Source organism: Calonectris borealis, chromosome Z, assembly GCF_964195595.1.
Source record: "Calonectris borealis chromosome Z, bCalBor7.hap1.2, whole genome shotgun sequence".
NCBI lineage: Eukaryota > Metazoa > Chordata > Aves > Procellariiformes > Procellariidae > Calonectris > Calonectris borealis.
In genome coordinates this window covers 66,071,298-66,096,647 of record NC_134352.1, presented here as the reverse complement: position 1 = coordinate 66,096,647, position 25,350 = coordinate 66,071,298, and the positions used below count along the sequence as shown (strand labels likewise).

Genomic DNA, 25,350 nt, shown 5'->3' with positions numbered 1-25,350 from the left:
CCACCAGATAGTGGCTTCTCTAGTTTAAAGTAAGCATCGTCTCAAGTAGGCTATAACTCTCCAAATAAAAATAATTTCAAGTATCTGCTTGCAATCTTATAGATATTCTACAGTCTCTTTAATTCTCCAGTACCTGGGCTGAAGCCTCTTTTTTTAATATATTTTAGGCTTTTGGAGATTAAGGTTTTACCTGTATTATAGCCACTTAGTGCTCATCAATAAATGCCACTGTTTTCAGGTTTAAAACAGGAGGAACTCTTCAGTGAAAACAACTGTGTTTTTGCTATCAGTTACCGTGATGACTGTCTCTGGAGCAAGTTCACAGTGTGTAACATTTTCACCTTTCAGCAAAACAAAAGAGCCTCCCGAGAGAGTCAGCCTCCCCTCTGCCATGCTCCTCTGTCTCATCAAACACTTTTCATATCGTCATGGTGGAAATAGAAGTCTCCAGAAAAAGCAATTTTTAACATAATCCAGAGAAACATTTGTTAAATGCCAAGTGCTTCCCAAATTTTTTACATTGCTACATGACTTTTTAGTTCAGTTGGGTTTTTTTAAAAATAGTTTTGAGTCAGCAGAGCAACACAAATTAAAGTCTACTGTCATTGTGTGCTAACAAAGGTTGCCTTGCCCCTGCAAAAAAGTCAGATCTACATGAAGAGAAAAGCAGCAGCGTGTATAAATAGAGGTGTTCAACACAAGACAACGGTAATTATCTAACACAGCATAGCACACCGATGACTGCATATTAAATGCGTGAAGTCTGATTCATCCTTCATGCTCACGTTAAACAAGAATTTCTCAATAAAATTCCAAAATTACCTATGCAAGGTTACCAGTTCATGGTGTTTTACTTCCAAAAAGGGCATTTTAGTGCTGCTGCATGTAGAATGAAGGCCGGAGTGTGCTGGCCAGCAGGTGTGTTACTTGCTTTAGGATACAGTAGTGATATAATGATTAACCTTAAAATCCTTATTCATTTAAATGCTGAGGATTACTCTCACCTCTCTATTTATATGCATTGATGTCTGTGGGTATGCCTCAGGGGCATGTGTGCACAGGAGAGGAAAGAGGATCAAAAGCTGAGCTCTGAGGAAGTAGCGCTGCCAAAGCCTGTGCAGAAAGAGGGACAGAGACAGAGACCGATGCAGGTGGGTCTGATGTAATCTGATTTGGTTTTGCTTGGTTTGGAGGGGAAGGAGGGCTTGAGCAACAGTCAGGAATCACTGCAAGAAGGAATCCGTGTCTTTCTCACTCCTGTACCTATTCAGAGCCTTCAGTTTCTCCTGCCTTCCCAAAGACACTGGTATCAGGTCTGCAGGTGTCCATGCATTATAATTTCATAAAAGGCTAAAGCTATTGGTGGTCTGATGTTGTCTCTCTGGTCAACCAGAAGCAACCACATTGGTATTACTTTTCAAAGTCCAGCTTGGCGCACCAGCTGTCCTCGTCAGATAGCATAGGATCAGGTACCTGCACCATCCATTTCCTTCCCCAAGACCACTTGCACCAAAGCATTACCGTTATACACTTCGCCATGTCCTTCCTGAGCTCCAACGAGGCTTTCTAGGAATCCAAGTTGTCACCATGCTGTTACTTACTTTAGGGTCCTCAAAGATCCCTCTTTTTTCCCCACAGAAATGCCCTGTCAGATGTGGGGAGGATGTTGACCATGCTTATATACTCTGTATACAAATAAACCCTGTTCTAATCACGCACCGCTAAGCAGCATCATGACAGCTATACTGTCAGGTTCCTCATTCAGCAGGGAAACCTGGACATTTGCACAATGTAGAGACTTCAGGTGGGATTTCCTAGTCCTCAGCAGCATCTTTGTGCCCTTGCTCAGACACCCAGGCACTTTCCTGTCTTGCCAGTTCAGACAGGACTTGCGCATATACGCGAATTTCACTTTTGAAGACGATGATTAGTAAGAGAATGAATCATAACACAACTGGGAAGCCTGTCAGTCCAGCTCTGACAAAAAAATTACCCTTTAGAGAAAGAAGTCTCTTCAGAAGAAGCAGTTTCTCCAAACGAAAGAGAAAGCACTTTGGCGTAAGAGGCGAAAAGAAAAGTCTTCCAGCTACTTGAATATCATACTGGAAGATTTTTTTTTTAGTCAGACACTGTTTTGAGTAACTACGTGTGATTCCAAGAGCTGAAAAGGTCAGATTACATGATCTAATGACTCTGCAATCCTCAAAGTCTGCGTGTGGATAAGTAAATGAGGAGGGAGCTGGGGATTTTGGCTTTTCTCAGCTGAATGACTCCGAAGTCGAAACCGCAAAGAATTCCTGCCTCCACTTTCAGTATCTATAGCGTTTCCGTCACCAGGACTGACGCTTTCTTCCCCACCAGATCATGTCACTTGCTTTCACCAGTGGATTCACACATTGTTTGGTTCGTATGTGACACGCTAACGAGAGCCCATCTTTAAAATAGGCATTTATGAGTCACCTGACATTCCGCCATGCTCTCGAAAAACCACACTTCGAAGACATAAGACAAGGGCATGAAAAAACACTCTTAAAACCCCTGAATCATCTCCCCTGACGCTATCATTCTCAAGCAGTCTGAAAATGCTGCACATTCCTGGAGCAGTGCAGCCTGATTTAAACACAGCGAGCACATCTGACCATGGCTCAGGGCTATTTTATTTTCCTTCAGGCTGACAACTTTGACGAGGACCTCTGGAAGCAATAGTCAGGTCTCAGGGCAACGTGCCCACTTTCCCACTGCTGCCTGCCAGGCTGGAAAGCCTCACATTTTCCTACTGCGGGAGCTGCTAAAAGCTGGAGGTATCGGGGGGAGGGGAAGAAGAAAAAAAACCCTCACATGCCCGCAAATGTGCAATTTCATTCCACCATTCTGTGAAATACGTTTGGCTTTCAGCTCGTTTTCACATGGTGACATGTTAGAGCATATGTTTTCAGTACTTAGAGAAAAAATTTTCATGAATGAATTTACTGCCATCAGCTTCCCGAAAGCAAGCCTTAATCGGTCTTCCATGGCAGGCATTTAAAACTCTCCATGTTTCTAATGAGACCTGCATAGCTTCAGATGGAAGAAAAAACATCCTTTAGGTATATAACTGTTTCTACACATGCCCCTTGAGGTCTGCATAGCAAGATTTTTTTACTTTACATTGATCAAATTAGGTTAGGATTAGGTGGCACAACCATGCTGTAGCGCATGTGATGCTCATGGTGTAGTAGGTGATTCAATACAGGCAATGAGCTAACATTATAATACTCACTCTCTAGTTCCTGTTGTTTTCATTAGGAGCCCAAATTTCCAAGGCAATTTATGATTCTAGTTACAAGACAGCTAGATGAAATTTGCACCTGCATAGGGGATCCACGAAGACCAGTGTTCCACTTACATCCCACTTCTAAGCAGTGTTTTGAACAGCTTAATAGTCTGTATTGATTTTCGGGAAGAATCACCCCCATCTTCGATATCAATCAGAAGTGAAGCCACTGTGCACGTGGTGGTTTACAGCAGTCCTGCCAGGTCACAGCACAGATTCAGCCCTTACCATGGCCTCCTTGGGAATGTGGTAAAGACGTCAGCTTCAGCTCCCCGTTCTGTTCCTGACATCCTAAATGTGCTGCGTGGGGTACAGGGTGCAGGCTAAGCCAGAGACCTCAAGCTTTTGCAGTGTATTGTGGAAAATGAACACGTCAAGCCAAAACACCTGCTTGCTTACGCTTGTTCACAGCATTGAGCCATGCAGAGAGCAGGGACTTGCAGCTATGTGTTATCCTCGTCCCTTTGCCTCTTCCCTCTCCCCCGCAAAGTTTCAAATTCTGTAAGATTAAGTTGTAAAAAAAACAGCTCCTGGCACAATTTTTGCTTTCGTACCAGGATGTCCTCTGTGTGGCTGAATGAAAAGCCTGGGTCAGGATGCAACACTGATACGGGAAGTGAAGTCTGAGGCTGTTGTGGGAAAAGGGTTTGCGAAGTTGGCCGACAGGCGTTAGTCCAGAAGGCTATTACCTTGGGAATAAGCTTTTCCCCACAGCACAAGGGAGCTGGGTCTGGTCAGCACCAAGTGGCCTGGACATGAGCAACCGAGGGTTAACCTCTGCCACGGTCAGGTTGATGACCCTATGCTGCAGAAAAATGAGGCAAGGGAGTGGTGTAATTCTGCCATGGACAGTCTGGCACAGCTCCTGCTGCTTTAATGAGCATTGCACACAACTCACCTGAGAGCCCAGCATGACCTGGTGCAGACTAACGAAGCCATCCATGCTTGCCTTGCCCTGCCACTGCTGCATCTATTCATAGGTATTCGTATCATCAGGTGTCACAGCGAGAAAGCACAAAACAGAACACTACCTTATTTTTCCTCCTTATAAAACCCCATCATTTCATAAGCCCCCCTTCATGTCCCCCTTTCTTGTCAAGCTACAGATACCTGCCCAGAAGATAGGTGGGAAAAGAGGGTGGGAGGTATCAGTCGTTGCTTCACATGGTTTGGCATTAGCCTGTCACAGCGTGTCAGGGGACTCATCCGAGGCAGGAATAGCAGGTGACTCATAGGTAGTGTGTCTGTGCTTTTGTACATCCCTGGTTCAGGTAGCGCATTTGCTCATCGGGTTTTATGTGTCACGCAAGTGAGATGGGAGGCTTGTCAAGGCTGAATCCACCTGGGGCTGGCTATCAGCGTGCGATCCCCAATGCTCGGTTCACAATCTGCTTCCCTTGCTTGTTGAGATGAGTTTTCCACAAGGCATTCAGTACCTAGAGAGGTGTGCTTGCTGCCAGGGCTGGGTACAGAGCAGAGGGGCTCTGCATGGGGCAGTTCCCTGAAATGGTGGGGCCCTAGGACATGTGTCCTACTTGCAGGTCCGTACGGCTGCACCCATGACACAGAAGGGCAGATGTCACAGTGTGCATCGCCCCGGGAGGAGCACCTGCGCTGGCACAGCTCTGGCTCGCTGCACACACATGCCCTCAAAGAACTTGTTCAATGGTCCGTGCTGCACAATTCGCATCCCAATACATGGACGCTGATTTAGGTCAGCGAACTTGCTTATTAGGGTGGTAGCTGGCACAGGCTGTGGGGAGAACTGCCTTGCAGTCATTGCTTTTCTACGTCCCTAAAGCAAAATAGGTCTTATGACCACCTTTCCTCCCCCCTGCCCTTTTGCTTTTTTCTCCTGTGCGGGAGAAGGAATCCTTTCAGACACAGACGGGATTTCCCAAGGAGTGTCTTGATCTGTGTCAGGTGTTTTGCTGCAGAGTGAGTCATGAGTGTCCTGGAGACCTGGTGGCATGATCTCTGCCGCTCGGCAGCTCCCTGCTCATTTCAGCAGCGGAGAACAGCATGCTATTTTCATTACTGTCTCTAACTAAATACTGGGAGGATATCCAGGACTAGCACTAAGGCACCCAGCCATAATTTGGCCACTAGCACATGTTTTCCCATGCTCCAGGGGGAACCCAGGCTGCAGAGGAAGTTCCTTTGGTTGGGAGATCTCTCCATGAGATAGGGCAAAGCCCTGGGCTGTCTCCAGGAGCTGGAGGAAGCCAGCTTGCACAGCAGTGCCCTTCTCTCTCTTTACTTCTCCAGTGCCTTTTAGGGCCTTTCTCCTTGCAATGCAGACAGAGGCTCCTGTCAGAGCCTACCGCCCTGCTTCCAGGCCAGCCAATGTCCTGGGCCTCCATTTTCTGCTTGAAACACTCCTGTGAAGTCATCTCTGCAGTTATTCAGTTAGCCCCATCTACATTTTATCTTGGTGCCCACGTGAAATTAATTGCTCAGACCCAGTTCACAGACCATTTTGGCAGGCCAGAGGGTGCACCTGGATCTGACTGCCTGCAGACACCACCTTTCCCCACAGCACTTCTAGGGAGACCAAGTGACCTGCCTTAGTGACCACATACCTGGAGCCTGCAGGGCCAGGCTCCGCGCTCCCACCCAGACAGCCCACGGTAAGGCATGGTGTCGGCATGAACACCTCTTTTCCCAATATATGCCACTCAAACCCCTTCTGGTTGTGGCTCTCTCTCCAAATACCGTGTGAGGACCTGCTTGATCCTTAGATTTAACAGGTATCTTTGCAATTAGTGGTAAACCACTGCCTGCCCCAGGCGCTGCTCTGCCCTGTCCCTCTTCCAGGCACATGCAAAGAGCTTTAATGCAGGCAGAAGGTGCTCTTGCTCCCACCGAACAGATGCAGCTCAGAATATGGGCTTGAGCCCAGGTTTCATCCCTTTCCAAGTGGCTCACCAGCTTTTTCTGCACTGAGAAGTAGCCTTGACAAGTTTTGACACTGCTGGGCTTCCCTGAGCCAAGCCACAGTTATACCTGGGCACTTGGGCTGTATTTTGCTTTTTTTGTTTTGTTTTGTTTTTACCTTTTTCCTATGCTGACATCTGCCAAGACCAGCTCAGCTTTTTACCTCCATATTTTTTCGTTCTGATTGCAGTTCTCCAGCAGCAGAGAAGACCGCTGGGTGCTTCAATGCAAGGTATCGTCCTTGTACTGGTGGACCACAGCCCCACGGCTCAGTGAACAGCAGAGAGCCTGTGTGCACGCGCAGTGAATTGTCCCACTCCATCCTGTACAGAGATGTGGATAGTGTCAATGTGAATGCAGCTACACCCATTTGGGTGGGTAGGAGCATGCGATGACAGCACACCATTTACACTGGGCTGGCTTCTCTATTCTCTGATGAGCATCATCTCTGCTGTTTGAGAAGTTGCCGGCCCTTTTCCTCTGCAGAGACAGGGGAAGGGAACAGGCACCCCAACATTAGTCGTTTCAGTGCACATTTCCACGTCTTTGCACAAATCCACCTTCAGTAGCAGTGTCATCAGTGATGCTGGGCTTTGCGTTGCAGTGGTTGAGTTGTGGGCAATGTTCCCTACGGGTGACTGTGCTGTGGGAGAGGTACGTCCCCCAGGGGTACAGCAGGCAGGTCAGGGATCCCACAGGGATCCCACATGCTCATTATCTACTTCATCCAGAGTCACCACAGGGAACCTTGCATCTCCTGGTACCTGGAGTGAGCCAACTTTTCCTCTGATGGGAGAATGGGGCCAAAATCCTTTTGCATAAATGCTGCAAGGGTTTATTTCTAATGCAGCATCGAAGATACCCTTTATGGTTGAAAATACTTGCTGTTGAATGATGTTTACCAGGAAGGAACGTCTGAGGAGGATGTTTCTGGGAGACTCAGCACCACAAGGAGAGTAAGTTTCTCTGTTATGTATCTATTTACCTATATTACTCACTATAGGTATCCATTCCAAACAACATAATATGGTAGAGGTGAGTTGCCCCATCCTAGCAACAGCAAAAAGATCATAATGACATTCTTTGTAGTGCTTAACCAAGGAAGTGGAAGGTGCGAGAGTATCGAGGTGATGACATACGAAGTACAAAGAAAGAAACCTCGTGGGACCAGGGATAATGACAGCGATTGAATGCCCTGGTCTAAAATGCCCCATGTGTGCAACAAAATTGTGGGAGGGCGGGGAGTTACTCAGAGGAAAGGTGTGAGAAGTGATAATGAAATGTGATGAATATTTTAAATGCAGTTAAAATACAGTTGACAAGTGGGTTAGCTCTGCAGAGCTGCGAGAGAAGTGGGTTTGGAGGAGGGCAGACAGGGTGCAGCCCCTCCAGCACTGCAACCTCTTCCAGCCCCTTCCCTCCTGCCAGAGCCTGAGTGGTGCTTCGAGGAAGGAATTTTGTTACAGCCTAGCTACTGGAAGGGGAGGTAATATTTAATCCCTTTTTCAGTGCCTGACAGGAAAAGGAGTGAAGATTGGAGGTAACATGTTTGGGGGTGAGGGTGCAGAAGCTAGGAAAATGAATATGCTGCTAACACAGCAACAATGACAGCCCTTTGCACTCTGCCCATAGGATGGGCTTGGTGGTACAAAAAAAGCACTCTGTTATTCAAAGTGCTCTGGCTAACATGCATTATTTGAGCCAAAGGAGATTGGAATAAACAAAGCTTTGAGCAGGAATGCTGGCAGCGAGTCCCAGGAGAGGGGTGTCAGCCCCTTCAGCACGGCTGCTGCAGCAAGCTCCAGGCTTTCATCGGCTCCCCGCTGACATCCAAGAAACTTACTGACCATTGCAGATGAACATAGCATTAACCAACTTCCATCTTTTCACTCATTCAGTAGTTTTTAAGATGGCCCTGTCAAAACTTACTGCCAGTGACTTTGTCATGAACAAAAACCAGACATAAACAATGACAGAGTTCTGCAATTTTGTTCCGTTTTTATCAGAAAGCCTGTTCTGCTCTCTCTCTTCATTTAAATTGGAAAAAAAAAAAAAAGAAAAAAAGATGAGGCAGTATTTTACCACTCACTCTAGTCTGTACAGCCAGCCTCTGTGACTCCCTGGCCAGCTCGCTCCTCCTGCAGCTAGGGTGAACACACAAGCAACAGGGCTGTGAGCTTGCTCCATTCATCTCAACTGAGTGTTAAATTCAAAGTCTATTTTAATCATTAAAATGATCCTTGAGACTTTCCTAACCACCCCAACACGGAGAGTACGAAATACTTTTAAAGTCCAGGCAGAGTTAGTTCTGTTGCATGATTTCCCCATGGCTCTGTCATTGTGAGCCATTTTAAGGAATGTCTGAGCTGTGTTCCTCATACGTAACACAGAAACATCTTAGCTTGCATATGTGTATGTGTGTGTGTGTTTATAATTACTTGTGTTTAGCTACTTAATTGTCTTAAATCTTACTTGTAAGGCACATGCATTGTGCTGCTTCTGTCCAGAGCAAGGGGGTGGTGGCTCAGGACTGCGCTTGTCCCCCAGCTCTCAGCCCCTTCACAGCAGAGCTGGAGGAGTGAGACCAGCCACAGCAGCGCATAGTCCACCACCGTAGCTTGCACGGCTGGTAGAGGTGAGTGTAGTCAAAGCCTGCAGGCCTTGCATTGAAACATTCATATGTTCCTTCTTGTTGACACTTTTGCAAGGAAGGTCCTTTCTTACAGACAGCCTGACCAGACGTTCACCCCTGGTAACTGCTTGAATTGCTCCAGGTAGACTCACTAGCCTGGGCTCTAATGAGCTGTGTGGGGCAGCTGTTTTCTGCTTGGTGCAACTACACCAGAGAACCATGTTCACCCACTCACCCACACACCCACACAAGGTGGGTGCCTTCTCAATAAGTAAAAAAGGGAGGTATATATATACATATATATGCGCGCTTTGTCACACTAAGAATAGATTATTTCATATGCCTTTCACTGATAGAAACATAATAAACTTTCCTAAAGTGCTAGTTTCAAAAACCTACTAAGCAATAGTGATTTCTGTACTGTAAAAGCTTTTTGGAAAGCCTTAACGCACAGACATGTACAACGAACTCTATGTTGAACTAAAGCTTGTTAGCTGATGTTAAACCCACCACCTTGACACAGAAAATTGCTCGAAGTAAGCAGACATTAATCTCCCTCTGTATTGGAGGAAGTTACTACTTTATTCTTGGTGAGAAGAGATGATAAAATAAGTAGATGGACTAAAATAGGATCCCAGTCTGCCACGGACACGATTAAGCTGTTCACTGCTGTTCGCCAGGGCCTGAGTTACTTTACACAAGCTGTCCTGTAGACATTCCTTCAAGGACTTTTTCCCTCCACGTCCCAGGACTCTGACAGCAGGAGGTCCCTTCCTTGCCTTGTGAGCAAGCTGTGGCCCCTCTCTCTCAACACTTGCTGGATGCCGAGCTTTACCCCTGCTGTAAGGGTGCTCCCAGCATCCTTCCATCCACCATCACCCTCTGTGCTCAGATGCTCACAGGGAAATAAATTCCTCAGCCAGGATTACGCCCCCTGCACTGCCCTGCCCCATCCACCAGCCCTCCCCGAGAGATGCCCCGGTGCGCGTTGGGGAGTTGCTCCAGGCAAGCAGTGGAGCCAGGCACCTTCGCAGAGCGGGACCGGGAGGTCACGGGGCACCAGGGGCTGGCCCTTCATCTTGCTGTAACCTGCCTCATGAACAAACTCCGTCTTTTTTATCTCTTAATTAAGGGATCCTCAGAGGCCCTGTGCTTCCCTCGCCTCTAACAAGCACAGTTATGTTGCTGTGCAAGCCTTGCTGCAGGTGTCAAGGTTGTGTTTCTATTGTGTGCTTGTTTCCTCCTCCTGGGGAACTTTCACTTCACCTTAGATGGTGCGCTCACCTTTTCTCACCTACCACTGTTAGCTACAGGAAGAGGCACAGATTTTGTTTACTTCTCTTACACACCCAGCCATCCTTTCCAGAGCTTTGGCGTAAGAGCGGCTGTGCAGATCTGCAGATGTGCTCTCCCCTTTGGCTGTGACAGAAGACAATGCGGCCGAGCCCGCTTCCCCGCTGTATTAATTATTAATGAAGCTGAACACTGGAGCAGTTCAGCTGAAGCAGCACATAGGAGAAAGGAGTGATTCATACCCGCTCTTGCTAATGCTTTCAGAGTAATTCACTGGATTTCCAGTGACCCACAATTAAATCCCCCTTCCCTCCCCTTTTTTTAAATCAGGCACAAAACTCTACCCTGTTAGAGAACATTTCAGTTTACCAGAGGCAGAGTCGTCTGTCTATGATTCCATCAGGCCACGTACAAACCAGCCCCACTGAAATGCAATATGGGGTTTCGGATATGGAGCCTGTTTCAGTGGGATTTTTTTCGACTATTGATCTGTTTTTCACAATAATATGCTGCTCTATACTGAAGTGAATGTGTAGAGATTAGCGTGTGCCCAAAGCAGCATTTCCCTTCTGCCATGAACACACAAAATGCTATCAGGGCAGCCGGTGACCTGTCCCCAGAAAGCGGTGGGAACCCACTGCCTGCTACTGAGTAGCTACTGGGAGGGGAAGGGGAGGCACTGGGATTTCATCTCCGTTGTCCTTGAATCCAGTACAGCAGAGGAAAGCTTGGGTACCCCCATGAGGATACCTTTTGCTAAAAGGAGCCAAATCCTAACATCCGTTCGCCAGGAAAAAAGCCACCATTAGTGCTGCCAGGGAGGGCTGTGACTACAAGGAGAGCTGCAGGACTCTGCAGAGACGCAGCAGAAAATGGCCCAAATGTATCTAAAAATAAACTGCCAGGCTTTTAATGTTGGCTGGGGATAAGCAAGAGTACAGGTAGCCCAAAACCTGCCCCTGCTCGCCACACCACCTGTCATGGTTTAACCCCAGCCAGCAACTAAACACCACGCAGCCGCTTGCTCACCCCACCCTTGGTGGGATGGGGGAGAGAATGGGGAGGGCAAAAGTGGGAAAATTCATGGGTTGAGGTAAAAACAGTTTAATAATTGAAATAAAACAAAGTAGAACAGTAGAAATAATAATAATAACAACAACAATAATAGAATACCCAAAGCAGGCGATGCACAATGCAACTGCTCACCATCTGCCAACCGATGCCAGGGCATCCCTGAGCCGCGATTCCCCCTTCCTGTACCACGCCTCCTAGTTTATATACTGAGCATGATGTCATATGGTATAGAATACCCCGTTGCTCAGTTGGGTCAGCTGTCCTGGCTATGCTCCCTCACAGCTTCTTGTGCACCCAGCAGAGCATGGGAAGCCAAAAAGTCCTTGACCAGTGTAAGCACTACTTAGCAACAACTAAAGCATCAATGTGCCATCAATGTTGCTCTCATACCAAACCCAAAACACAGCACCACATGAGCTATTAGAAAGAAAAGTAACTCTATCCCAGCTGAAACCAGAACACCACCCCCAACTTGTCCGCGCACAACATTGCCGTTGCACTTGGTTGTGATTTTGACCGCTCACCAAGCAGGGAGCCCTGAGGATTTTGCCAGCCCATCAACCTGCCAGAGAAACATCCTGCATTGCCACCCATGCTTCCTCACACCTGGCAGCTTGTGCAAACAGCCCATCTGGAGCAGACGAGCTCCAGCACAGCCCCCACAGGCATCCCAGAGGAAAACAGCACCAGGGCCTTGCCACCATCCCCAGCTGGTGGAGTGCTGGGACCAGCAAACCCAGCAGAGCAGAAGGGCTGAGACTTGAAGCGACCTGAGTCAGACACAAGGGCTGAATGGGATCTGCAACAATATATTTTAAAAGGGCATCCCTGTTAGTCTCTCTGGACAACTGTGGGCCAGTGAGACGCACCAGCAGGTATTAATATTTACGCAGGTAGGGCTTGCACAGGAAACTTTGGTGGGGAAAAAAGGGACAATGCTATCAAATATTTCTAATAGAGCTTGAGTTTGAGAGTTGCTTTGCCTACCTGCAGGGGAAAAAAACAAACTATAACCGGTTCAGTTACAAGTCATGCTGCTGAAGGCTTTTTCAGCTTGGACAGTCTAATGCACAAATTGTTTGAATACTAATGGTGTTCATTAAGACTAGTTACTGACTGTGGAGGAGGGCATAGGGGACAGCCTGGGTCTTATGGCTCCCACAGGACAGCTCCTGTAGCCCTGCTGGGGACACTGCTTGGTACCACATCTGCCCTGGCCTTGCAGTGCTGTTAAGCATTGCAGATCAGAGGCTCCAGCAAACAGCATAGCACCCCACTCCCATTTTGGGAAGTAGGATTTAAAGACCCTTTAAATTTACAGACCGCTCTGTCGGTGCTGGCCGGCTCCAAGCGAGGGGGCGGCGGGGGCAGCAATGCTGCAGGGCGACCCACAGGAGCGCAGCGGGTTTCCCTCCCACCGCGGCTGCTGCCGGCACCACCTGGGAGACTTTTGGGGGTCAGCCTCAGGGCACTGGCGGTTTTCCAGGTGATCTGTCCCTCCGATGACTTCAGAGCAGCTGGCACCCCAACCTATGTGCTGCATTTAGCAATGAGCAGCTACTCTGGCTGAGCCCGGGCACGTCTGCTGCAGCACTGCATGAGCAAGGGAGCCACTGTGCAGGCCAACCCGCCGGTACATAACACTCTCTGATCACAGTGGGGTTTTTTGGTTGAGATTTCTAGCTCTTTAACCCTTTTCAGAGCAGCAGAGTATCTGTGGTTGAGATATTCCTTGAGTAAAGCTTTTTTCCTTGGTTTCCTCCTGTTTCTCCCTCTCTCCTCAGTCCCCCCCAGCCCCTCCACAGCTTTTCAGCATGAAGACCCAGGTGCCTACAGCACCGGGGAACTGTGGAGATGAGAGGACACAGCAGGAGGTTGTATCTCTGCTAAGAAGTGTCAAACCCCTCAGCCAGATGGCAATAATCTCATTTTCATAATTTTTTTCCCGTTTTTCTCTAAATTTCCTTGTAACATTTCTCCCTTCCCTTTCCTCACTTCCCTGAGGGTTTCATACTTGACTTCAAGGCAATCCCAGACAGACCATTTTTGATAGGTTTCAATGAGATCTCATTAGCTAATTGCACCTGAGGCTAGCTTATATGAGTAACCTTCAGCAAAACTGGAGGTCTTGCAGACATACTCTTCTCCTGAAAAAACAGACTAGCTGACACCTACTGTATCCTAATCATGCTCCTTCTACATACAGACACTAACTTGTTTAATTAAATGGAAGCGTACCGGGGGGCGGCACTCACTGCCCTGTATCTCTCCCCGCTCCATACAGCACTGTGCCCCTTCCCGCAGCCACTGGTGCTGGGGAGTGGGAGGCACAGCCCCCCAGGAGGGCATCTGCCACTGCTTTTGTGTTTGGCATGCACCGGGAACCATCATGCTTCTTTAATGGACAGTACTTGCCAGGGAGACGATGCCTCTGGCAAAGCAGCTCTTTCCTCTGGGGTCCAGGAGACGGCTGCCAATTGTAAGGAGTGGAGTCCCCATCCCCCCTGACGCCAGGAAACACAGCCCACGCACCAACACCAGCTGCCTACATGGCTGTCATCTAACTTTTGAACCCATAGCCAAATTTTACCACATTTAAGGGCCTAAATTTCTAATAGTTTCATGAAGATAAACAGCCATCTGGGGGAGGAAACCCCCACATGTATCTACCCGTGCAGCGGTAGGCTCAGCCGGGAGCTTACGACTTCAGAAAAACCACCAGAGGAGAAGAAAACCAGCGTCATAAGCTCTGTGACGCGCAGAAATGCGTGGTTGTCTTATGGCAAGTGTCCAACTCCCACTGAAAAGGAGCCCCAGGGAGCGTCCGGGGTGGGATGCCGTCACGCCATGCATCGTCACGCAGCCCAGCACAGTGCTCTGGCACGTCTCCGGACAAACTGCAAAACTTTCCTCTCCTGCCGGCCAGGGAGAGTTTCTTCCAGCGCTGGCGGGTGCAGTGCTCCCTCCTGCAGGGATTTTGGCACGGTCTCACCCGGAGAGCGAGAAACTGGGGAAAGGGGCCAGGCCGTCCTCCAGTTGTTGGTTGTGGGCAGTGTCTAAGCACTAAGCACATGAGAGAGGCTTCGGAGCTCCTAAATAAGATGTGACTGCCTTCCTTAGGGACGGGGGAAGAGCGGTACATGAAGCACAAGCTGCAGGAGCTGGTGAGGCCATCCAAGTGCGAAGTTATCCAATGTACATGGAAGTGAAAGACGCAGGTTTCAAAATGCACACACACACATCTGTGCACACAGCTTAGTCATACCACAACAGCAGAAAGCAGGAGCCTGCCTCCATGAACTGCACCCATCCCTTCCTGCGACAGAGCTGTCTTCTCCGCTGGCTGGACACAGCCACGTTGACCAACACAGTGAACCAACCTCATCAAACTTAGCTACCTGACGATGGGAGGAGAAGGCAACCCAAACCCAAACATATGTTTGGATAAGAGGAAAAAGCAGACCAGCCCGGTCCTTTTGGACGCCCTTACCCCTTACCCAACTGGCAGCCTGGCTGATGAGGGCTGTGCTCATTAAAAAAACGGGGGGAGGCACATGTGCAATTACACGCCGCTGTCTCAGTTCAGCTGAGGAAAACAGGGCCAAGGCTGTGTTGCTAACGCAGGGTGACACACAACCGCTGCTGTGAACAGCACAATGCAATGGTTGGAGCACTGCAGCCCCATCTCCCCTCCCCAGCAGCTCACAAGCCCAGGACCTCATACTGGCATTAGGAGGAACATGACTGCCAGCACCCCTAAATCCTGCTGTATCCTTTCCCTCCTACAAGCGTGTGCGGACGGAGCCGAACAATGCAGAAGGTTAAGCAAGCATATGAGGTTAGACTGGAGGCTGTTACTAGAAATAGAGATAGAAAGCTTTTTGCTTGCAAAGAAAATACTTTGCTATTTTGCAATAAATAGCCCGACTGCTTTATGGTTTGAAAATTACTGTAATAGAAAAAGCCCTTCCAAAGAGCACTTCCCTCTCCTTCACCCCACACTCTCCCCCCATCATTTGCAGAAAGGACCAGCCCATTCTCAGGCAAAGCTAAACCAAAGTGAATTGCATGTGTTAAATACCTTTAAGGGTAGGACCTGCGGCTCCCAGCACACACAGCACATCGCTTACTTGTAACAGTGACTTCCCCAGGTCCTGGTCCCCAGCAAGGTACCTGCAAGCACAAATTGTGAATGAAAGCAGCTGACACAGCTCCTGCAGCCTGAGTTTGTCGCACATCAGCTTCCAGTGATTTGGCTCCCTCGCCAGCAGCTGGCTTGGTCTGCTAGACAAAAAGATGGACTGAGGGACTATCACATCTCTGTCCCCATGTGATCAAACCATTTTAACCTTCTCTTGGGTAAGGTAAATAGGTAAATAGGTCATATTCCTTGAATCCCGCTAGACAGCAAAATTCCAGGTTGTTACTTATTTTTTCATTGCATTTTTTTTTCCCCCTCAAACTGCATCTCCAAGCATCACTACCAAACCTGAACACCGTGATTCCAATAACATCCTTAGCAATACTAAAGGTTGTTTAAATAGTCTCCTATTTACTGCTTCTCAAGGATTTTTTTAGCCCTTTCACAGGCACAGCTTTGTAAAGGACAATTCCCTGCAGCTGCCATCAGCACAGCATCATCGCACACATGCTGTATCACTGATTCCTTGATAGTCTCTCACCTGATAAATGTGTCCCACATTCTTTATCCCCAGATGCATGTCGTTATTAGAAACATACTATCCCGGTTTATGGGAGGAAATGAGAGAGAAAGCGAGAGAGCAAGCAAGATTGCTTTGAAGCAGGGCTACGGCTGCTTCTTTGCTGCAAGCTTTGTCTTTGTGGTACATGCAATAAATAAACACAAAAAATTTTAAAACTCCACAGAGCGCTTCTGTTCTCCTTCCACATCACGACAAAGATCCTAAAACCAAGAACTGCTTTATATGTGGAGCCCTGTAACAAACCCAGGTGCCGGTGGAGGTCCACAGCCAACTGGATTATAAAGGCAGCTCCACATGGGCTGGTGCTGCTCTTTTCATCAGAGGAGGGGCGCTGCTCAGTGTCTCTGCACACCAGTGATCCCGCCTATCAAGTAGGCTTTCTGTCAGGCTTCAAACAACACCACAGTTTTGGAGGTCTAGCTCTGGCTACGGTCAGGACAGCCAATGTAAGCTGCTAACCACAGTCTGAGAATGCACAGCTCTTAGTTTGGTCAACACTGCAGTCAGTCAAAGTTTTGAAAACTTAAGTTAATAAGAGATTTGGAGTATTAGTTTTCTGGAGAGTTTCAACTGTCAGAAGGTACTGAAGTTTTTAAGCCACCTTTAACTGTCTCTGTCTCGCCCCATGTAATGATGGCTCATAGGCATTTGCATAGGCCAACACATGTGCAATGCACACATGTACAACACACATGCCAACTGTACTTTAATTACTACATGCTGCATAACGTGTATTTTCTTTTCCAGCCTTCTTCAGGTAAACAATTGTCTCTGCTGCATATTAGAGATGCTGATAATGTAGGCATCTGGACTCCATGGATGCTGGAGGAGGACAGGGTAAGGGCTGGTGGGAGTGAGAAGTTCAATGTTTGGAGGTAACCGTGCGACGTGACTGCTGAGCTTCTCATCTGCATTTTCTGTCTGCGCAGCACCGTCAGCACCAGCATCAGTTAATGCTATCTGGGGCCACAAGTCCGGGATCTTCTCCCTCTCACTCAGAGCTGTTTACCCAGATACAATGTCGTCATCCTCTTCCTCCTCCCATGCTAAGGTCTAGTTTAGCAGAGGAAGTCATCACACATTTTTAGTCTTTAAAGCTGTGCTAAACTCTGTATTGTATCAAACAATTTTTTACTGTCTAAATGTCCATCTTAAATACATATGTAGTTCCTACTACTCCAGGAACTCCAAGGACCTCAAAACACTTGCTTTGTGAAAAGTAAAAAATACACAGCTTTGTACTTGGGGAACTGAGACAGAATCAAACTGAAACTCAGTTCTCCTAATGTCCATATCCAAGGCACGAGATTGCCTTTGACGAGGTGAAATTATTTTAGTTGGATGGTATTTCTCCCTGCCCAAGTTTTGCTCCCAATTTGTCACTCTGATTTCTGTTTGGACTTCCTATCCCCCTTTATTACTTCTGCAGATTTCTCAACCGTTTTGACAGGAGGAAGCTGGAGATTTTCTTTACACTCCAGGCTAAACTAAATTGAGCTACCTAGAAGCTTTTATAACATCTCTAAACTTTCATGTTGGGTTCCCCCCCCCGCCCCCCCCCCGGAAAAACTAAGCAAAATTATTCACAGCTGGTAGAGAAACTGGGCTGGTCATCCCAGTAAACACTATGCATGCTAGCAGCTGTGACTTGTGTTTTCAATGCAGCAGAGAGATCAAGCAAATAAAGCTGCAGCTATTCAGACAATTTGTCTCATTAGGAAACAGAAGAGTCATTCATTCAAAAATACATTCAACTCCTATAGCAGCAGCTGGTTGCAGTGAAACAGGGGATCCATTTTGGTTTGGCTCTGAAATTCACTTGCCTATTCTGACCCATTATTGCCATGCACAGAGACTGACAAAGTGCTGCCAGAGGATGTAGGAAGCAGTGGGCTAATCCAGGCTCACTGCATGCACAGCTGTGGTACCTGAGCTCCTTACTGAAAAGGTTTTAGTAGTGCCCACAAGAATTTGGGATTCCTGCTTCTCTTCATAATAGCTGCTAGGCTATTACACAAACCATTTTCCCATTGGGGCCGCTGGGAACCTGTGAGGATGAGCCTGCGAAGACAACAGGCACCACCTGGTTTATCTGCCCCGCTGTGCTCAATGCAGCATCCTTCATCTTCCCAGCACAGCATTTACCAGCCTCTTCTGCCACCAAGGTGTGATTAAAAAGGAGTCCTAAGGCTTGGTACTCCTTGCAAACTAATCCCAAACAAGGATCTAAGAGACTTAAGGAAAAAATGGACCTAGAATTTTTCTTGTACTCAGTCAGAAACTATTTTCAGTTAAGCAAACAATCAACTCCCCAAACAAAACCCTCACTCTGATCAAGGAGAGGTGCATGAAAATCACCTCCAAGAGCTGGACCTGCATTAAGACCACATTTTTTCTTCAAGACAACAGCTGTCATTTATGAATTTTATTTTAAAAAATAATTTCTTTTTATCATCCATTTAGAGCTGAGATTGTCTGGTCAATATTTAACTATGGTACACTCTTTCTTTTTTCTTTGTGGTATCCCAGCATATTGCTCTCTCTAGGCAATCTGTAGTCTTCTAGTTTCTTTAAAGGTTAAGTTTTGTTTTCTCAGATTAGGCTGCTTTTGCCACTGAAGCCAATGGTAAAATTTCCTGAAAACTGAGATTGAACGCCTTTCTATAGAACTGTATAGCACCTTTGTGGATTAGACTTCTTTATGAAATACCACATTTGATTGACTTTTCTGATTTGCCCCCACATTTATTTTGTATTACCTATGCAAAACAGTATGATGACAAAAATAGGGTAATCGAATTATTCTGGAAATATGCTTTCTCTTAAGATGTCACAACTATGGGATGCATGTAAAAAAACCTTAACTTGCAAAAGAAAATCAAATACAGTAATTAGGCAGAATCAACCCATGCTTTTATTTCCATTGCATATAAAATTTCATATGAAGGTATTGATGTACAGTACTATCCCATAGGCTGTAAGAGAGGCTAAGAAACCAGTGAAAGAATAGTCAATGTGCAATGTTCACACAAGTTGCCACTCTCAAGACATACCCAAAGGAAAAATCAAATTAAAACAATAACAAAAAATTGTTCAGGATTTCTGTTGTTATAGTGTCCCTTTTTTTACCGTTTAAAACAAAAGCGATCTATTTACTTTGGGCCAGGGCTGCTAAAATCTACAGTTTGTGTCAAAAAGGAGGCTCTGTTTTTCCTTGAAAAAGAATCTCTCCTTTCACAAAGTTGTCGTATGCTACATGGGCTGGGCATCGCTGGAATGGAAGAGAGGTATCTACCTCGCTCTGGCAAATTCATTGATATCAGCTCTAAGTAGTTTGGAGCAACATGACAAGTCAAACAGCAAGAGATGCTCAGTCCAACCTGGAAACCTAATACTAGTGTTATTAAAAGATCTAAAGGTTTACCACTCTCCTGTAGATCTAGTGCATTATGCTATACACACCTGTACAAAGCCTTAGATACATCTATATAAAATAAAACTTTGGCTGCTCATAACACTAATATTGGTGTTGGAAAGCATTTCCAAGATTAAAGTTGTCTTTTGTCCTACTCCATGGATTCTGCTTATACAGTGATAATTTGTGCTACTAAATAAAGAAGGCATGTTACAGACGATTATAAAAGTGTATGAGTTACACCCTTTTAATTCCAATTATTCCATTTCCCAATATGCATTAAAATCAAATGCTTATTAGAGATGCTTTCCAAAGCTGTTTCAGTGCAATTCAGTACTGAAATACAGCACCAATTTTTATTTTTTTTAGGAGCAAAAATGGCTGCAATAATCCCTGATGATAGCCTGTAAAAAGATAATCAGAGAGGCAATACAACAATTATATTGCCAGAAGTTTGGAAAAGCTTGAACTTCCAGAAGGGTCATGAATGAAAGCTCATAGCAGTATCATGCATATTAGCTCGTACAAGTAACCCCATCAGTTAGCATCTAAAAATATGGTAGAAATGCCCAGCCCTATCCCCACAGCTACCTTACTTTCAAATGCAGCAAAACAGAAGAAAATATTGTTTAAAGTTAAGGCACAGCCCTGGGACCAAAGACCTGCAGCTTTTTTTATTGATATATCTTTATGTATTTTATACTTTTCTTGAATCTTCCATAAACAAGCTCTAAGGTGACATAGAATATATTACAGGAGAAAAAATGTACAAGGAATATGTATACACAATAATCATTCTCTCACCAAGAGTTTCCAAATATAGCAACACCATCCTGACAAGGATGATGTTATAATAAGAACTGATAATTTACAATTAACATTACAGTATGTACATTACAATAAATACATGGTTGTAAACAGAGACAAACAAGACTGTATTACAGGTAAGGTCATTTGGTGAGAAAAATGCATGGCACAAATAAAATAAATAATGCATTTGAAAAGAACTGTCAAAGCTTTCTGTAAAATCCATTTCATTCAAGTTTTTTAAACTTCTGAATGCTATTTGTTCTATCTATATTCTTTCATTATTGTTTTTAATAATTACACAAAACAATTTAAGAATTCAAATACAGCATTACTGAGTACAGTAACTTGCAAGCTAAAGTTAAAAGCAAAGTGAATTTTCTTTTTTTCCCCACTCAATACCCACTCACTGCATTTTCTTATGGCAAAAGTATTCAGAACACATAAAGCCACTTGTAAATTGTATTTACAGTGTGCAGTGTGCAATGCTAAAACACACTTTGGCAAAAGAGGAAAAAAAAGATTGTACAGTGCATTATATCCCCATCTCTAAGAAATGATATAATTTTCTATTATTTGATTGTCCACATGTATGGGTGTATATCTCACAATATGGTGTTATTCTTTTCCCTTACTTTCAATTAGTGCAGATACAAAATCTTTTCAGGTCCCTATTGGTTATTTTGGAATTTATATTGCTTTTCCATTATTAAGGTTCCAGGCACTCTTGGGGACTGAAAGGATTTTTAGATGGATCAAGTACAGGAAGAAATGATGAAGAACAAGAAGAAGAGTAAAAAACCAAAAAAACCCCATGAGTTCTCTTCATTCTCTTTCCTCCGTTAGCATCTTCTGTGCTAAGGCCCTGTGTGGGCTTAAGGTAGACAAAACTATGACCTGGACATAGAAGAATGCAAAATCCATTTAAAAGCTGAGTTATTAGCCAATTGTTTTTAAACAGGTTTTTATTCTAGATCTCAGACACTTAAAAAAACCCCTGTATTCATATCTGCAAATTTACTACAAAATGAATCCAAAGGGGAAATAATGGCTCTTGCTATCTTCTTTTGTGAAAAAATCATCTTGGTATTGTCATTTTACGAGAATTTTACGAAGTGGGAGTCTGCTAGCTTCCCTAGGCAACTATTTCCCATCTTCTACGCTCAAAACTACAATTTTAACGAAGAGTAAAGCAGAGGAAATAAAATTCCTTCTTCTTTCATGTGACCAAACAACAGGACTGGAAAATGACAAGTCCAAACTCCTACCTCCCTTTAACTTTCCAAGTTACAGAAGCTTTCAGTACCAACCAAACTGAAAAGGAGGATTCCCTCAGCACAAGCTGGATAAAGGATTAAAAGATCTGAGATTGAAATAATGTGGAGTAAACTACAACTCTCATGATGCATTGCTCATTTACTTAAAAACATAAAAAGAAAAGTCTGACCTGGCTCTTCTTGCAACAAAGACATGAAAAAATAATGCTAATCATTATTTTTATGTTGTATAATCTCAGATTAGCAAATGGTTTAACTAGATAGCTGACACAGATAAAAAGTTATTAAGAGAGTCAAAATTGGAAATACTACACTAATGCTTTTTTCGCCAGAAAGAATATTCCATACATTGTATTGGCCCGTTCTGATTAAGCAGTCTATAGCTCTCAGACAAAAATGGTCTGGAAACCATGTTTCAGAGGGACAAATTTTATTAGTATAGCAGAAGAGCTGCTTTTGTATTAAGATGACAATTCATTACCTTTCTTACAGGCTCTAGTCCTGCAAATCCTTATCTTAGTGGTTCCAGTTGGTTTCACTGGGATCACTTCTTGTAGTAAGACAGAATTGGCAGAATCAGGCCACTATGAGGGCAAAAGTACAACCTAAGTTCCTCTAATAAATTTGGGAAAATTGTGATAAAAACCAACCAAACAAAAAAGTCATCATACTGAAAGAGTTTTATGTAACAGAAAGGATATATAAAATAGTAGACTTTTACAGCTCAGTATTACCATGAGATTCTAAGGTGCAAAAAAAAGAAGGAAAGGAAAAAAACACCTAGAACTATTATCCAGTGTAGCACAGATTTGTACTGAAAACTTGCAAGTTACTCTTTGGAAAAAAAAATAACCAGTGGCAGATGCAGTCTGAAAGTGTTTTTCTTTAAATATAATACCTCAGTACATTTAATAATAAAAGTAAGCTCTACAAAAGATCTCTCTTTTACATATTATACAAAATGCAGAGGTTAGTGCAACCCACTGGGTCACACTTTTTTCAGTCACGTATCAGGAAGACTTGAAATTAGAAAATTATGCAATTTCCACAGCTCATCTTCCTATTGGTAACAGAATCATGTTGTGTCCCATCATTTATGTGCATTTGTTTTCCAGTAGGAACCTCAGTTTATTTTCTGTCTTTTTCCTCTCATGATGAACATTATCCAATGCTTTGCTTGTGAAATACAATGAATTCAAAAACTATCAAAGCATACCAGCATTTGGTTGGCAGGTGGTACTCCTCTGAAAACATCTGCTTTATTTAATCAAATCTGCCAAATGGAGAGCTTATTAAAATGTAGTTTATGAATGTTCTCCCCCCTGCTTTCTGATGCCATGGAGGTGAAAATTCTGGTTACAATATTCCTGAGTGCCAAACTGAGTCATCAAGGTCAGTTTTTATCAACAAACGTCCTGGCAGATGACAGCGAGTTGTGACCATGGCTGTAGCACATGACATACACTTTGGAAACCATTACCTAATCAAAACAAAACAAAACAAAACAGAGAAAAAGAGGAAAAGAAAGGGAGAGGGCAAGAGAGAAAGAGACTGCATCTTCATTGTTACGTGTCAGGAGAATGGTCTTCTACCACACAAGGTTCTGTCTGGTTCTCCTCCTCTTCTTCCCCTACTTGCTCATCAAGAGGAATTTCAGTGGATTCTGAATCCTGGGTGCAAAGAGTCTTGGAGTCACTGCAGCTGGTGTCTTCTTCTACTTGACTTCCACTGTCCTTCTCGGTGTCTGACTCACCATCTTCCTCCAGTGTTAGTTCAAACTGGAATTTTTCAGTTTGGCCCTGCCTACCCTCTTCCTGGTCATCAGGTGCAGGAGAGGGACTTTGAGGGATTGTGCTCTGGTACCATTCTCGATTGTCCTCCAGTGTATCTAAGATATCCTGGGCATCCGGGTGAACAAGATCTGCCCACGTCTCCCACAGAGGATGAACAATGTAGTCTATAAAACCCACCTGTTTCAAATGATACAAAATTAGGATGAGCTCTTATTCACAAAGAAATAAACAACTATGTTTACAAGTCATGCAAAGTATGAGAAATATAATGCTAGTAAGAGACACTAGATGCTCTACCCTTAAAGGTGGCTGAAAGGAAACCATGCTGTTTTATGTACTAAATAGGGTCTTTTACATTTCAAAAGTCTGATTCAGGATATTGGATAAAGATTTGGAAAGGATTTGTTTTCAAATGAACTGTTCATTCCCAACAACTCCACTGCATCTAGTGAGCTAACAAGCTGCTTTATATTTAATTCTGCTTTTGAAGGAAACCCTAATGAACAGCTGTACATGCTTCATTGCAGATCATGATGTGTATGCTTCATTGCAGATCACGACAGCGATGGAATCCCTTCAGCAAACACACTGCCATGCACTATGTTTTCACAGTAAAAATCTCAGCTCCCCTCACTTACTACTCAGGAGCTGAATTAATTAACTGGGAGGAAAAAAAGGAAATAGTGCATTCAGAAATTAATCAAAACATGGCTACGGACCATCCTTTTCTGTTAAAATGTCATACTGTGTTATTCAACTGCCGACTCAAATCAATTACCTGTGATTTTTCTACAGATGCATTGTGCTTATCACACATGGGACTTATCTCCATTCCCCTCTCTCTTTCCCGATCTCCCTGACGGAAAAATTCCTCCATTATTCTGTCTGTCCATTGGCGGTAGAGATGGAGTGGCTTGGTTGGATTGCTTAGATCTGCACAGTGCACCATATTCTGGAGAACCTAAAATAGATTGAACACCTGCCGTGTTATTACACTGGAGAAAACCAGCTCCTTTTCCATTTACACTTTTGCTGGCTGTGAAACAGAATCTTGAAAATACATGCAGTGCAAGATTTATTCTAAACAGCAAAAACTTAGGCGCTTGGGTGTTTTTCACACTTGCAGTAATAGCCATGAATTACCTCGCTTCTGCTGCTTCTGCCTGTATAAGGGACAGAAAATCTTTGAGAGAAAGACCAATCAGGTGCTGATAATGTGAAGGGAAGGCCAAAGCCTCATTTTGTCCAGAAGTACTCTAGAACCTCGTTACTCTCTCTCTCAGAGAGTCACTCAGTACCTAACAGAGTATGTCACAGGCAGGAAACATAAGGAGTAGAGGGAAGGCAGTGAGTCATGGTGTGAGAATGGACAGCTGATCTATCCCATGCTGGAGAATGGGCAGGCCAATGTTATTAAGGATGTAAGTTAATACAAGTGGCCACGTGCAGATGAATTTTCTTACCTGAATCCTGTCTGAATAGTTATCAAGAAGCAGGACACCAGAACTAGTCACTTTTTTGGTTTCAACCATAGTTTTTAAATCAGCCAATAGATTCATATGCTTAGACATGTCTGTTGCAAGTACCTTGAAAGAAATAAACAAATAAATTAATATTACATAAATTATTCTGCTGATTTTTAAAAAAATCTTTGAACGCATAAATAGACATTTTGGGGGAACCCCTAACTCCTGTGTCTGAATACACTATAAAAGTCTGAGTCCTGTATGTCATTAGTGTCCGCAATAGTAAGTTTTCATTTTGTTTTTTTTAAGAATATGACAAAATGATTGTTCAGAGTTGTTCAGAATGATCTGATCAGCCTAAATTCATTATCAATTCAGTAGCAAATTTCTAACTGTGATGGTGAAATGGCGTACATGCCAGTACGAAAACAGCTTGAAGCAGGATTGACCTTCTAAAAAGGTATAGATGGTTATTGAAACTGAAAAGAACCCACTATTCATGTTTGGATAAGACACGATAAAACTTCAAACTTTCACTTCATTGGTTATGGGTCTCATGACACGTAATTTATCATAAAATGCTTCTGTGCTTTATTACTCAGTTTCCTAGCACGACGGA

General features: G+C 44.6%; 1 protein-coding gene across 2 annotated transcripts in view; it reads right to left on the bottom strand.

Moving 5' to 3' along the window:
- Positions 1–22,742: 22,742 nt before the first annotated feature.
- The window catches only part of PDE4D (phosphodiesterase 4D), a 534,058-nt gene continuing 531,450 nt past the window's right edge, over positions 22,743–25,350 (bottom strand). For both annotated transcript variants that reach the window (XM_075137366.1, XM_075137367.1), the window contains 3 exons: positions 24,729–24,851; positions 24,044–24,226; positions 22,743–23,442 (listed from right to left, as the gene is read on the bottom strand). In XM_075137366.1, the coding sequence (XP_074993467.1) occupies positions 23,038–23,442; positions 24,044–24,226; positions 24,729–24,851 (711 nt within the window). In that variant the 3' untranslated portion in view covers positions 22,743–23,037. The remainder of the gene's footprint in view (positions 23,443–24,043; positions 24,227–24,728; positions 24,852–25,350) is intronic.